This window comes from Crocuta crocuta, unplaced genomic scaffold (assembly GCF_008692635.1).
Source record: "Crocuta crocuta isolate KB4526 unplaced genomic scaffold, BGI_CrCroc_1.0 scaffold119, whole genome shotgun sequence".
Lineage (NCBI taxonomy): Eukaryota > Metazoa > Chordata > Mammalia > Carnivora > Hyaenidae > Crocuta > Crocuta crocuta.
The window spans coordinates 2134682-2148621 of record NW_027551562.1 but is presented as its reverse complement, the minus strand read 5'-3'; the positions used below and the strand labels follow the sequence as shown (position 1 = coordinate 2148621).

At 53.3% G+C, this 13940-nt stretch overlaps 1 protein-coding gene across 1 annotated transcript in view; it reads left to right on the top strand.

Annotated features, from left to right (window-relative positions):
• The window catches only part of OC90 (otoconin 90), a 28434-nt gene extending 15094 nt beyond the window's left edge, over positions 1-13340 (top strand). Inside the window, exons 8-13 of the mRNA XM_077750032.1 lie at positions 473-523; positions 4902-4955; positions 7832-7948; positions 8941-9112; positions 11473-11579; positions 12966-13340. Coding sequence (XP_077606158.1) covers positions 473-523; positions 4902-4955; positions 7832-7948; positions 8941-9112; positions 11473-11579; positions 12966-13300 — 836 coding nt within the window. The 3' untranslated portion in view covers positions 13301-13340. The remainder of the gene's footprint in view (positions 1-472; positions 524-4901; positions 4956-7831; positions 7949-8940; positions 9113-11472; positions 11580-12965) is intronic.
• Positions 13341-13940: the final 600 nt, after the last annotated feature.

Below are 13940 nucleotides of genomic sequence, written 5' to 3'. Positions count from 1 at the left end.
CGCGTGTATGAGTGTGCATATATGCAGGTGTGCGCTGGTGTAGGCGTGTGTGAGTATGGGTATGGGTGTGTGTGTTCTATTTTGATATATCTTCTGAGCCTACTTCTCTTTATTCTGTGCCATCTGCGTCCCTTTTGAACAGAGGCCTAAGTGGGGAATATCATATTTCACAAACCTTCAGTGTCTGCAGGCTTTCACTGCCGCAGCCTGGGTCTGCTAGCATCCCCTTCCCGCCCAGAACCCACCACTGGCTGGAGTCCCTCCTGCGCTGGGGCCTTGGGAGCATCCCATGTCCCAGCAGCTGTAGGGGAGGCTGGGAAAGCCTAACACAGAACAAAAGCCCTTGTCTGGCAACAGCCCCCACAGCCCTCTCCTGTCTTGGTCCAGCAGTCCCCGCCTGTCCTTTGAGATCCGTGGCCCTTGGTCTAGACAGTGTTCCATCAGTCATTGCTTTGGGGGCTTTCTGTTTCAGTGGTTCCTGTGGACCCTGCAGACACCAGTTCAACGGCCCTTTCGGGAGAAGGTAAGCACGAGGGGGCCGGTGTGTAGCCCAAATACCCAAGCTTTGATTGTGCCATCTGCCTACCTGCTGGGATTACCTCCCCTAAAATGCCCCCTGCCCGGGTTTGCATCGAAACTGCTCAAGAACATTCCAGAGCCACTCTCAGTTTCTTCTGACCCCCCACATCTCTTCTCTACTTGCTCTGCTTTCTCCCACTCCCCTCTTCCCACCCCGGTAGAACTGTCAGAGGCAGCGATATTGACCATCCGTCATCTGAGGTTGAATTTCGGATGAACCGACAAATACTATTTTAGTATAACTATGTCCCAGGATTTGCATGGGATATACTTATACTAAAAAGCAATCTGTTGTTCATGTGAGATCTGAATTTAACTGGGCAGCCTGTATTTTTATTTGCCAAATTTGGCAATTCTTTGCCTCAGGGAGATTACTCTGCACAACTGCCTTCCCAGAAGCTCACTGTGCAGCCCATCCCTGGCCATCCTCCATGGCCAAGGGCATCTCATACCCAACAGCTCTCGGACAGTCCGTGCCTCAGACTCCAGGCTTAGAAAAAAGAGGACATGGCACCTATACGAAGCCAAAGCTTCACCATGAGCCCTGCCCACAGGGCAATCATTCCCCGCATGATGGACAGTGGCCACTTCCATCAGAAACTCAAGATATGATTTGGGCTTCACGTCCCACGAGACAGACTAACCAACCCTAAGATGGCGCATTTTCCACTTGCTGCAGCCTGAGCCATCATCATGCCGGGCACGGTGCCGAGAAAATAAGCTTCGTAAGGAACCTCGAGTCTAACTGGAGAAAGAGTTCGTGCGCTCACACGTGTGTCCCCTGACACACACGCACTCACACCCATGACCTAGCGGTGCCCACAAATGCCCCCCAGAAAAGGAGGCAGCCTGAATGCAGGAACGAGCAGCAATCACAAGGGAAAAAGATAAGGCCCTTGATTGTTCTCACCGTCATGTAACGCAACAATCACGTTTTGGAGTCGGGCAGCTTTGGGATGGAATCCCGGCTCTCCCATTTTTCAGCTGTAGGACTCTGAAAGCATGGTTCGAAGTCTCTCATCTTCAATTTCATTTCAGAAAGCAGCGATTGGCCATTTTTTTTTCAGGGTCAGGTAGTAAACATTTTACGCTTTGTGGGCCGCATGGTCTCTGTTCAGTGACCCAACTCTGCCACTGCAGCAGGAAGGTGGCCGTGGACTGGATCCATAACACCGGTAGCTAGATGGACATGACTGTGTTCCACTCAAACATTAGTTACAAAAACAGGCCGAGGGCCGAGCCAGGGTTTACCAGCCCCTGGAAAGGGATGGCTACACCTGCCCTTCAGGGTGGCAGGGGATTAAATGAGAGGGAGCATGGGAAGATTCTGGACCCGCACCTTCCTCAGAGGTCTGGTGTGGCTGTAACAAACAGCAGTGCACTCTCAAGGCACATGCAGGACCCTGGACAACTTGCTTGAAATATAAAATCTCATTTAATGCTCATCAAGATTTCAACTCTGTGAAATCATCACTAAACCCCCCCACATGGAGACGGTAAATTGCGTTGGAGAGAGAAATTGTCCAAGACACGGAGCTGGGTGGCAGGCGGGGTTCGAACGCTGCATGGCATTCTGTCCTTACGGGTACACTGCACCCCCTCTCCCGCTGCCCTCTGCCAGGGACCTGTTCCAGCAAGGGGACCTCGTGGCTTTTTCTCCCAGGAGGCCATTTGCTGGTCTCTTTGCCTGCACACAGGCCCCGTGCTAATCTGGCCCCTGTCCACTTAATCGAGGCCAGTGTGTCCATGTTCCTGATGAGACCGCCATGGGCTTCCCCTCCTCAGCCCCCCAGTCCCTCGGCCCCCAAAGCTGTTTTGTTTGCAGGTGACCTGGCCTGGCTTACGTGCTGAACCGCGCAGGTAATTGAAGTTGAGTGATTTCCTTCCACAGTGGCTCCTGAGGCCAGAGCTGACCCGCTGACCACACCCTCCAGGACAAGTAAGCGGAGAAGACTCCACAGGAGGAGAGCACGGGATCGGGGGTGACATGCCATCTAAATGCACATGCTCAGTTCTGATGACCGCTCTTTGTCAGGCCTCGGAAGAAACATTAGTACACCCATTTTTCAGATGATGTGAAAAACTGAGGCTCTGGGAGTTAAAAGTTACAGGTGGTTCAGCACGAGACTCGCTGGACTGGTCTCTAACCTGATCTCAGACTGTAAGACTTTTGTGTCCCTTATGTCGTGGTGACTCATGGAAAACATCCTCATCCCTAAAAATGTCTAGGCCAATATGTCCTCGGAAGAAATAACTTAACCATTTACATTGCTTGTGGTNAGCGAAAGTCGGACGCTTAACCGACTAAGCCACCCAGGCGCCCCATGGATTCTTTATTAATAAGCATACATCATTCATAATAACCATTTACTAATTACTAAGAATGAATAGAGAAACAGATTCCCTGATTAACAGGTGGGGACACCGTGGATATGGTGGCATGTTCTTAAGCCCCTGCACACACCCTCTGGGTTCAACCCCTCGGTCCTAGGAGGCCCCACAAGATGGATAAAGGAGGTGCTCTGAGACGCAGTCGTTTGCCTGGGGTAGTACAGCATAGAGTTCCGTTCGTTCTGAACCTGTGAATTTTACTTTGAAGAGAACCATCTTCCTGAGCTTCTCTCCTTTGCTGGAGCACTTTAATGTGTCCACATCAGTAAACGTGTAAGCCCGATTTCTACATAACACCATCATAATCTTGACCTTCGACACATCGAATTTGAGGTAGTTCCTTCCTTCCTCGATGGTGCTGGGGGTTTACCCCCACTAGCTCTTTGTGGTACAGCCAGAAGTGCAATAGCAGCCTAGCTCAGTGGTTAGGATGGCCAGCTTTAGCCGGTGGGCCCGGATTCTGCGACTTCCTAGCTCTACCACCTACCGTAAGTGACCTGTCTTTTCTGTGCATCCCCTTTCTCATCTCTGAACAAGGGTGAGCATAGTGCTAATTTGTGGGGCTGCTGTTTAGTACAAGCAAAGCACTTGCTACTGTATCTGGCTTATAGTAAGTAGGTCTTAGTCTATTCTTGCTGCTACAACAAAATATCACAGATTGAGTAGCTTGGAAACAACAAAATTTATCTCTCCTGGTTCTAGAAGCTGGAAGTCCAAGCTAAAGACACCAGCATGGTCAAGTTCAGTGAGGCCTGCTTCCTGGTTCATAGACAGCCAACTTAGGGGTGCCTGGGTGGCTCAGGCGGGTGAGCGCCCAACTTCGGCTCAGGTCATGATCTTGCAGTTCGTGAGTTCGAGCCCCACATCAGGCTCTGTGCTGACATCTCAGAGCCTGGAGCCTGCTTCGGATTCTGTGTCTCCTTCTCTCTCTCTCTCTCTCTGCCCCTCCCCCACTCGCACTCTGTCTCTCTCAAAAATATATAAACATTAAAAAAAAAGGAAGAAGAAAATAAATACATAGATAGCCAACTTCTTGCTGTGTTCCCACACGGTGGAAGGAACCAGGGAGGTCTGTGGGGTGTCTTTCATAAGGGCCCTGATCCCATTCGTGAGGGCCCCCTCCTCCTGACCTAGTCACCTCTCAAAGTTCCCCAGGTCATCCCGCTGAGGATTAGGATTCAACATTTGAGTTTGGGGGAAGCACAAACATCCAGTCTATAGGATAGTAGGAGCCTAATAACAGTTAAACAACAACAGTCTCATTTCACAGGGAAATGGGGCCCGGCAGTCTTCTGGGAGCCACATAGCAGGCAGCTAGAACCCACCATTCTGCTGTCCCCTCCTTTGTTCAAAAATACATGATCAAAAAAAGTTTTTTTGTGGGGCGCCTGCGTGGCTCAGTCGGTTAAACGTCTGACTTCAGCTCAGGTCATGACCTCGAGGTCTGTGAGTTCGAGCCCTGAATTGGGCTATGTGTTGACAGTTCAGAGCCTGGAGCTTGCTTCAGATTCTGTGTGTCCCTCTCTCTCTCTCTCTCTCTCTCTCTGCCTCTCCCCTGCTCAAGCTCTGCCTCTTTCTGTCTCAAAAATAAAAATAAAACATAAAAAAAAGGTAGCAAAGTCTTTTAAAAAAAAAAGGTGTTTGTTTGTTGAAACTCTGGAGAAGTCTGCTTTCCTAAAGTATTTCAAAGATGCACCTGCCTCAAGACCTGAAGGTCGCAGCTGCCTTTGCCAGCAAGCCCATGTCTGGGGAGGGCAGTCTCTTTGGCTTAACAGTGGCGCAGCCATCGCCACCAGCTCCTGGGAGGTAACCAGGGGCGGAGCAATGACCTCATTGCCTCCTGTGCCTGTAGGATGGCAGTAGCTTCCAGAAACCAAGGTAGGACAGGCTGGGGTCACCACTCACCCTCTCTCTCTTTTTTTTATGGGCAGATGCAGGCCAAGACCAGCAAGGCACGGAAGCCACTCGGACAACACCCCCTCCGGGTAAGCACACTCGGGCCCCCCTGCCTGCGTATAACAGTCGTCCCTTTGTGTGTTTATGAGATCCGGTGTGTTCTAGAACATGGAGGAATCACTGAAACCAGTTCCCTTCTACACCCCCTCCCAAGAGCAGACATATGAAGTGAAAAGGTAGATCCATTTAGGAAGAAAGGGAAGAAAAGGTGGAAAGAAAGGGAAGCCTACCTGATAAAGAGATGCATTTAGAAAAATATAGAAGACCGTGTATTTTTTTCTTTTTAAATCACGTGTCATCCCACATTATAAGGACAGCCACTTTCAAGAGCTGAAGGTGTCTCCCTCTACTGTCTCCCCACCGCCCAGCAGATCTATGATGTAATTAACATGAACTTGAGATCCCGTGGTGACACGGCTTTGGAGTCTGAGCTGTTAGCACTTAACACATGAGATGATTCTCCTCTGACATGAAATATTTTCCTATAACATGATTTTTAGTGGCTGGACCACAGTTTCTGGTACAGGATGCCATAACTGTATTTAGGCAATTATTTCTAACATTGTTACTGTAAACAATAGGTCTACGCTTTAAACCCAGCACTTCTGAGTCATTTGTCCCCACAAGTGCTGGAAGTGGAATTACTGATGGCGTGAGTAGGGCTCGCCATATGTTGCCAAATTGCCCTGAAGAGAAACTGACCCTCTGCGGATCCCACGACTGACACTGTGTACTGTTATTTAAAAGCAAGCAAACAAAAACCTCTACCGTTTTAATAGAAAACAACAACAACAAGAAACCCCATGGTAGCTCATTTTTCCTCCTTCTCCCTCCGATGAAAATTGAAAGGAGTGTCTCCCTCTCTGCCCCTCCCCCACTAGCGCTATTTCTCTGTCAAAAATGAATAAACATTTTAAAAAATGTTAAAAACAAGATTAAGAGGGGCTAGTGATTTGCCTGAGGTCACACAGCTAGTCTGTGGCTGAGCTAAAATCCAAAGTCAGATTTCCTTACCTCTAAAACTGTGTTCTTTCCACTATCTTGAGTTTGTCAAAAAGAAACAGGGCCGCACATTTGTTACACGTGGCAAGACAGGGGCGCCGGGGTGGCTCAGTTGGTTGAGCGTCTGGCTCTTGATTTTGGCTCAGGTCATGAGCTCGGGGTTTGTGGGATCGAGCCCCGTGTTGAGCTCGGCACTGAGCATGGAGCCTACTTGGGATTCTCTCTCCCCTACTCTCTCTGCTCCTCTCCCACCCCCTCCCAAAATGGATGAGTAAACTTCAAAACAAAGTGGCAAGACAAATTTTATTCAGGTTTCTGCAGTGGGGGAGGGAGACATCAGGGGCACTGAGCTCGGCTAGGATCTGTGCGGACGCGGCAGGGACTTTTAGAGGTTGAATGGGAGGGCGGATAACGATCGGGAGCCCCAGCAGACTCAGGGAAGTGAAAATTCCAGACCGGGGGTAGGGGGCTGTTTTCTGGAAATTCATGCAGAGCAGGTGTCGGGTCAGTGAGGGTCTCAAGCTGAAGTTCCTTTGGTGGCCTTGAGCTTTCTCGGGCAGGAAGTCAAGGGCAAGTGGGAGGCTGGATCATCCTGGGGACACTGGGCTGGGGTGGGTGTAAGTCTCCTTAGTGTGGGGGCAGGGCATGGGTGAAAGAGTTTGTGCGGTGCGTTTGCAGTTCTCATAGGTCAAGGTTGAGGCTGGGTCGAGAAGAGGGTCCAGAGCAGCCTGGCTGAAGTCTGGTCAAGGAGAGAGTCTGTCAGCTCCCAGCAGTCTGGAACATGATGGAAAGAACCCTGCTGTGGGTTTCTGTTTGTGGGATTGGAGAGGGGGCCCTGATGTGAGACAGAGGATACGATGGGGCTACTGTAGCCCTGCCCCCACCCCCCAGGGAGCGGAGCGCTGAGCAAGGACACAGAAGCCCAGATGTATGAAGCAAACCAACATGGCGGGTTTGGGGAGTGACCAAGTCAGGGGCCCCCTGAGATGCCCCGGCCTCACCCAGCACTCTGGGTCCACAGATGGCCGGGGGCACAGCCTACGAGGCTCCCTCGGTCTGGACCAGGCTGGGCTGGAGACACCGCTACCTCTGGCCAAGCGAACAGACGGGGCAGACACAGAGCAAAGGGAGATCCGGACGGCGCCCAGGGGATCTGTGTGCAGGGGGGGCAGGGGCAGAGAGATCCCGGCCGCCTCGCAGCCACAGCGAGGACCTGGCACTTCATCCCGGGTGTGGCGAGAGGCTGCGGGGTCTGAGGCGGGGTCCTGCTCGCCGACACTACTGGGTACCAGGAATTGGCTTCAGGGTTCGCCATTCTTGTTACCTCTTCACTTGTTGTTGTTGCTGTTTGATTTTTTTTTTTAACATTTATTTAGTTTTGAGAGACAGAGAGGCAGAGCACGAGCAGGGGAGGGGCAGAGAGAGAGGGGGAGACACAGGATCTGAAGCAGCTCCAGGCTCCGAGCTGTCAGCACAGAGCCTGATGCGGGACTTGAACCCACAAACTGTGAGATCGTGACCTGAACTGAAGTCGGATGCTTAACCAACTGAGCCACCCGGGCGCCCCACCCCTTCACCTGTGAACACCACGGCAGGTGCGAGGTGGTCGACACGACACACACAGGCCAGGCAGGCTGTGACAGACCTCGCGAGAGGTCCTGCACCTAGATATGGGCTCCTGGCCACCTCGAGGTTATCACGGGGCACTGGGAAATCCTCACGTAACATTCGTGGATCCCCCGAGACTCCACCCTGACGTCTGCAAACCCAGATCAAGGACACAAGCCTGACACTTTGTTCTTCTGAAATATCTGTCTGCACTTGGCCTTGATCGTGTGTCCACCTGCAAATCTCTTCTTGAGCCACTTTTTGAATATGAGCCATTAATGCCACTCATTTTCAGGATCTGCAGAGATGGGCGCCTCGGGACAAAGTGTGACCATCGTCCCCGCTGGCTTGAAGTCTCTGGGCTTCACTGTGTCATCCGTCAAAAGTCGCCCAGGGGAGCTAAGTGGCAAAGGTGAGTAGGAGCAGGCCGAGAGGCATCTGTTCACTCTCGGCCTTGAGGTCTTCCGGACGGGTCGGGAACAAAGCCCTTGGGGTCAGATATCACACTGCGACCTCAGGTCGGTGCTACGAGAAGGGGCCACTCCTTGCCAGGTGAGCTCATGAGACTCAGAGGAGACCTGACCTGCCTTGTGGCCACTCAGCTGCTGAGCCGGGAAAGGGGCCGCTGGTGTCGCGCCCCCACCCCTCCTGCTGGCCCCCAAGGGAAGAGCGTGGCACCATCCACGCCGCGATTGTTGGAAAGAAGGAAACCTCGGGGAGTTCCCAACCCTCCCGTTCTCTCCCCTCCTCCCAGGCCCCCACCCAGGGCCCTGCACCCACAAGGAGGTACAGCCACAGAGGAGGGNCCCTTCGCAAGCCCCTGGCTCCTCGGTGCCCCCCCCCCCCCCCGCCACGAGCATGCGATCGCGGGGGCGGCACGGTGGACTGCAGCCTGACTTGGCCCGAGTTGCAGGCAGAGGAGGTGGGGAATGAGGTGGGGGGGAGCGGTGCAGGAGGGCAGAGGCCGAGGCAGAGAGAGAAAGTCTGAAAAGCGAGTCCTGGCAGAATGTGCCAACTTGGAGGACTCAGGAGGCCCGGGAGGCCGGCCAGGACGCCCCGAGGACGCTGGGCCCCTGCCGGGGCCTCAGGGGGACACGGTCCCTCCGCTCGGTACTCAGGAGTGGCCAGAAAACCCCTTCGGTCCTGCCCAGCCCCCCGACCCTCGGTGGGATTTAATCAGGAGGCTGGGTGAGGGCCGCAGAAGCCTCGAGGGAAAGGCTTGCTCTCGGAAACGCAGCTCACGCCGGACAGTGACGGGGACAGGGCAGTGGCGGTTTGCCAGGAGAAGGGCAAGGGGAGGCGAGGACAGTTTCCCTGGACGCTCGGTACCCTTGTGAGTCACCGCCCGCCTGTGTGAACGCCGCCCCGCTGTTCTGCTCTCCTGACAGTGCTGTGTCTCATCAGCCTGTGACAGGTTCACCTTCCTGCACCTGGGAGGCAGGGGCATCACGCGGGTGACGCCTCAGCTCGGAGAGATGCTCTTTTGTCTCACGTCCCGATGCCCGGAGGAATTTGAATCTTACGGCTGCTACTGTGGGCAGGAAGGACGAGGCGAGCCGAGGGACGCCCTGGACAGGTAGGGACGGGCAAGGGCAGCAGCCCGGCGGTCGGCGAGAGGGGACAGCCCTCCTCTCCGCTGGCCACGGCCTCACAGAGAAGCGCCAGCTCCCTCACGGCGGCTCGCCGCCATCACGGGCCCATTTTCCTGATGAGCAGCTGAGGCTCGGCCATGACTAAGGTCATTCAGCTATGAAGGGGCAGAACCGCACAGGTCTGGGACCTGTCAAGGTGGGGAGTCTAGAGTTCTTTAGCCGCCAGGTACCGCCCTGCTGTTTGACCTGAAGGCGGCCACAGTGAGATTCAGCTTCTCAACAACTTTCAAGGGTCACCGGTAAATTTTATAGCCGCCACTCCTGCAAGAATTTTCAGTGACCTCATGTGTTGATGGATGCATCCGTTCATTCACACATGCACTCAGCCCACGTCTTGAGCTTTCGCTCCGCGCCAGGCACTATGCTAGGTGTGGTGGGGACATGCAGATAGTTACACCAGAACGAAGTGGATCGAAACACACTGCTGTTTTGGCAAATATTACTGCACTGGGCACGAGATGGGCAATGCAACCAAAAGACCCACCGATGTAATAAATGTGGTGGAGGAAACAGAGGAAACGGTGCGGGGGGGGAGGGATGCCAACCTAGACAGGACTTGCGGGAACATTCCGAGGGCAGAGTAGGTATGGAGTACAGGCTGCACGTGAGGGCCCCCCCCAACCCCGGCCCACGGCCTGCAGGGAGCTCTGCGCTCCAAAGGCATAGGCCCCTCGGGACGGTGGGGCTGCCGAAGGAAGATGGACAGTGACAGACGGTCCTGGAAACAGAGACGGCAGGCACACGGGCATGTCACCTGCACTCGCCCTATCACTCACCTCCATGGGCCCTCTGCCCTCACCCCGTCATCTGAGCTCCGCCGGGCATCCCGGGGAGGAAGCTAGGGCCGCCTTCCAAACTTACCTCCTACGGGACGCCACCTGCCACCAGTGTCTATTCCAGCAGAGTGCGTAAGAATCGTAAGCGTGTCTACGTTAGGAAGGTCGGCAACATGCCCCCCGCTCCCCAAGACAGAGAACGATGCAGGCGCTACTGCTCCCGAGGCCATAGCTCTCCGGCGCATTAGATGAGGGGTAAAAACCTAGGGTTGGTCCCAGGGAAGGACGGGGGGCGGGGTGCTTCAGGAGAGGCCTCCTGGCCACTGGCCAAACTGCACAGAAACATGAGATCTGACTGGGCAAACTGACCAAGGAAGTCAATATGGCTTCCTTGACATTCACAGGGAAGGAATCCAAACTTGAAAGCCATAACCTTGACCAAGGAAGAGGTTCTCAAATTGAAATGGTTTTCTGCAAGGGTGTCCTTTCAAAACCATGTATACTTTACATCCTGGGCAATTTGGGGTGACTTTTAAGGGTATTTTGATCACATGTGATTTCTGATTCACTCACTGCCTTTGGATTTTAACAATTATTTTAGCTACCCACCCCCAGCCACCCCGGCCTGGTGCACGCACCAGTGTGGCTCAGCTGTAACAATGGCTGAGCGGGGCTGCCATTTGTAGCCTACATGGACCTCCGGCCATCGGCTAATGTGACAGGCACGGTGGGTTGCTGGCAACAGGCAAAGCAGATACCTTGGCTGAGCACAAGCATCACCAAAAGCCGTGACTGAGCCCTACTCTGGCCGTGGTCTCTGACATCACGTGAGAGCAATTTAAGGATGGGGCGAGTGGCAAAGGGAAGATTTCGGGGGAGTGGCATCTCCTGGGGGCTGGAGGTGTCACAGGATTCCTTCAGATGTCCGTGTGGCCGGAGGACACTGGCAACTGTGAGGTTCTGTCAGGTCTGTCTAAAAGCCAAGACACTGATTCACTCATTCCCATATGGTTACCGAGGTCTTGCTCCATGAGGGAGACTTTTCTAGATGCTGTTCTTCACTTATGCTCTGCTCTCTTTCAAGGGTGGGGGCCAAAGGGGATGCCCTATGGATGTGGGGTGAATTATTCTATTATGTAAAAGGTTGGAAGGAGCAGGGTAATCCATTTGGTACCTCTGCGTAAATGAAAGACAGCACCCCTTCCTCAAGATGATTTCCATCTGTTGGCAAATTATTGTAATACATATGCAAATCATTCATCTTTGCAGTCAACAGTTGTAGTAATAAAAATACAAAGAAAGAACATTTTTAATACTAAGATGCATACAGCATGATTGGCATGGTCTTAAATGTTGCATCTTTGTGCAGTGCACAACTTAAACAACCATACATGATGGCCCTCTGTGTGCTGGAAAGGAGGCCTTGGCTTCTCTCACTGCTGTAGGGATTATGGGAGAAGCAGGCCTTGAAGGAGCTCCTGGAGCAGCTGGGTTATCCTTGGTCTTAGGTGCTGTTTTTCCCACCACTGCTGCCTGGAGCAGGTGAGAACGCTGGGCTGCCTGTTCGAGAGGCTTCCTCCATCGCCAGTGGAGTGTGTGGACGGCGCAGCCAAGTGTAAGTGCCGCGGGCCTGTTACAGCGAGCCTTTCCCTTCATCCACGCTGGCATCACGTACGGCTCAGGCCTACCGGTGCTTTCCCCACCACGTTTTTGTCTAGACTGTGATTGAATACTCTTGACTGTGAGGCACAGTTAGTACCCTATTGTGACGAGGACGCTGAAGTTCGAGAGGCTAAGTCACCAGCTGCCTCCAGAGCTGGCGAAGGGCAGACCAGGGATGACACAAGTAGCCCATGCACGTGCCTACACGTGCCAGCCGGAGCTCTCCGGATGTATTAGCAGTTAACTGTCCCAACGACCGTGAGGAGGCACCGAGTCTCCCCTTTACGAGAAGGTGGCCAAGGCCAGGGTCATAGAGCAGCAAGAAGTCAGTGGGAGGAGAACCACATTGCCTGAGACCAAGGACCGAGACCTTGCGCTCGAGGGTCTTGTGGCATTTTTCTTCTCTTCCAAAGCAGCAGAAATCTTCTCCCAAGTGAACTGAGGAGCCCCATAAAAAGGGAGAGCCCTGGCTGATGGAGAGATGGGCCTGCAGCCCCCTCCTCCCTCCCCTGAGAGCCTCGGCAGGACACGGTGTCCCTGTGAGCGAGCGTCACTCTCACGCACCTCGAGCCTGCTTTAGAACTGGCTCCATTTCCTCGTCGCACCGATGATACCCATCCCCACCCCCGCAGCATGCAACTGAAACATTCAAGAAATCGGGTAGGGTTGCCAGATCTACCCAATAAAATAGCAAACAAAAATACACGAACTTAAATTTCAGATAAACAAGTAATTTTCAGTGTCAGTACGTCCCGAATGGACATGACTTATATGAACACATTTGTCTGAAATTCACATTTAACTGGGCCTCCCCTATTTTATCCGGCAATCTTAAAATAGACTGGACAAGAACTACTTCCATTTGACAAAGGGGGAAAGTCTGGCCCAGAGAAGTAACAGTTCCGTCCAACAAATATTTCCCGAGCGCTAACTCGGCAAACAGGTGTCAAGGATTGACTTAGGTGCTCGAACACATGGGCTCTGCCAGCAAGGTCCTCTGTCCAGCTAGAGAAGGTAGAAACAGATACGGACGATTGATGCACAATGTCATGAATACACAACGTGCTGGGAAGGTAGAACCATAGATGGGATTTGAGGAGTGTCCACAGGAAAGGTCCTCCCCTTACTAAGGGGTCTCAGGGAAGCTTTCTAGAGGAGCGGATGCCAAGGGGGGTATTAACAAACAGGTAGGAGTTAAGCAGAAGGTGGCAATATTCCCAGCAGGGAGATCACGTATGCTGGATGCCGCGAGGTAACAAGATGGCGGGGGTGTGGGTGGGGGTAACGGGGCCACGTGCCACCCACCCTCTCATCCACTACTCTGTTCTTGCCCTCAAAGGTGTGGGGCAGAGCCTGTGCGCGAAGCTGCTTTGTGCCTGTGACCAGACGGCGGCCGAGTGCATGGCCTCTGCCTTCTTTAACCAAAGCCTCAAGTCCTTGGGCGAACGAGGGTGCCCGGGCCACAGGCCGTCCTGTGAGGACAGCTCGCACGGAGGGCCTGCGGCTTCCTCCCTCGGCTCCAGCTCTGAGGAGAACAGTGAGGAGGCCGCGCCCCACATGGAGGGCCTGAGAAGAACCAGAAGGTTTCTGGGGAAGCCACTGGGTGGTGTGGGGACCAGGCCAAAACACGGCCCCAGACAGATCCCCAGAGGAAGCGAGGAGCACACCCTGTAGCTTCCTCCCTTACCGCCTCCTCCTCTCTGTCCTCAGCACGGGCCCAAGGGGGAAGAGGGCCGGGACGGCCCTGGGGGGTCAGCTCGCGCGGGAATGTGCATTGAGAGAGGGCGGAGGAGGGGCAGCTCTGTACTTGCTTCAGCGCACCCTGGAAGCTCAATAAATACTCCAGTCGGTGTTGGTGCTGGTTTTGTTTTGATGAAACGTCGTAGATACTGGTGCGTGAGTAGATGTCCAATGGAAGAGGACAGAACCATGGAGCAAAAAATGATCTCCACTCTAGAATAACTGAAAATGACTTTTTCATACTATTAACAATGGATCTTATGAGATGACCGACAGGGACACCAGTGGCCCACCGAGGAGATCTATGAAGAACTGAGATGATGGGTCTGGCATGAGCCCTAAAAGAATACTTAGATAGAATGCTAGAATACTTAGCATTCTAGTTGTTACAAGTGGCCGTGTGTCATGGCCACCACCAGGAAGAATCACTGCTCATGCTTGTCTGAAGTCTGGGACTCTGTTTTGTTTTGTTTTAAAGGGTTTATCCCAGTGGCTGGAAGTTTGGGGGGTTTACATGCCCATGCTGACAGGGGCAGACTAATATCACGGTTGCTGGAAAAAAACAAATGCTAGC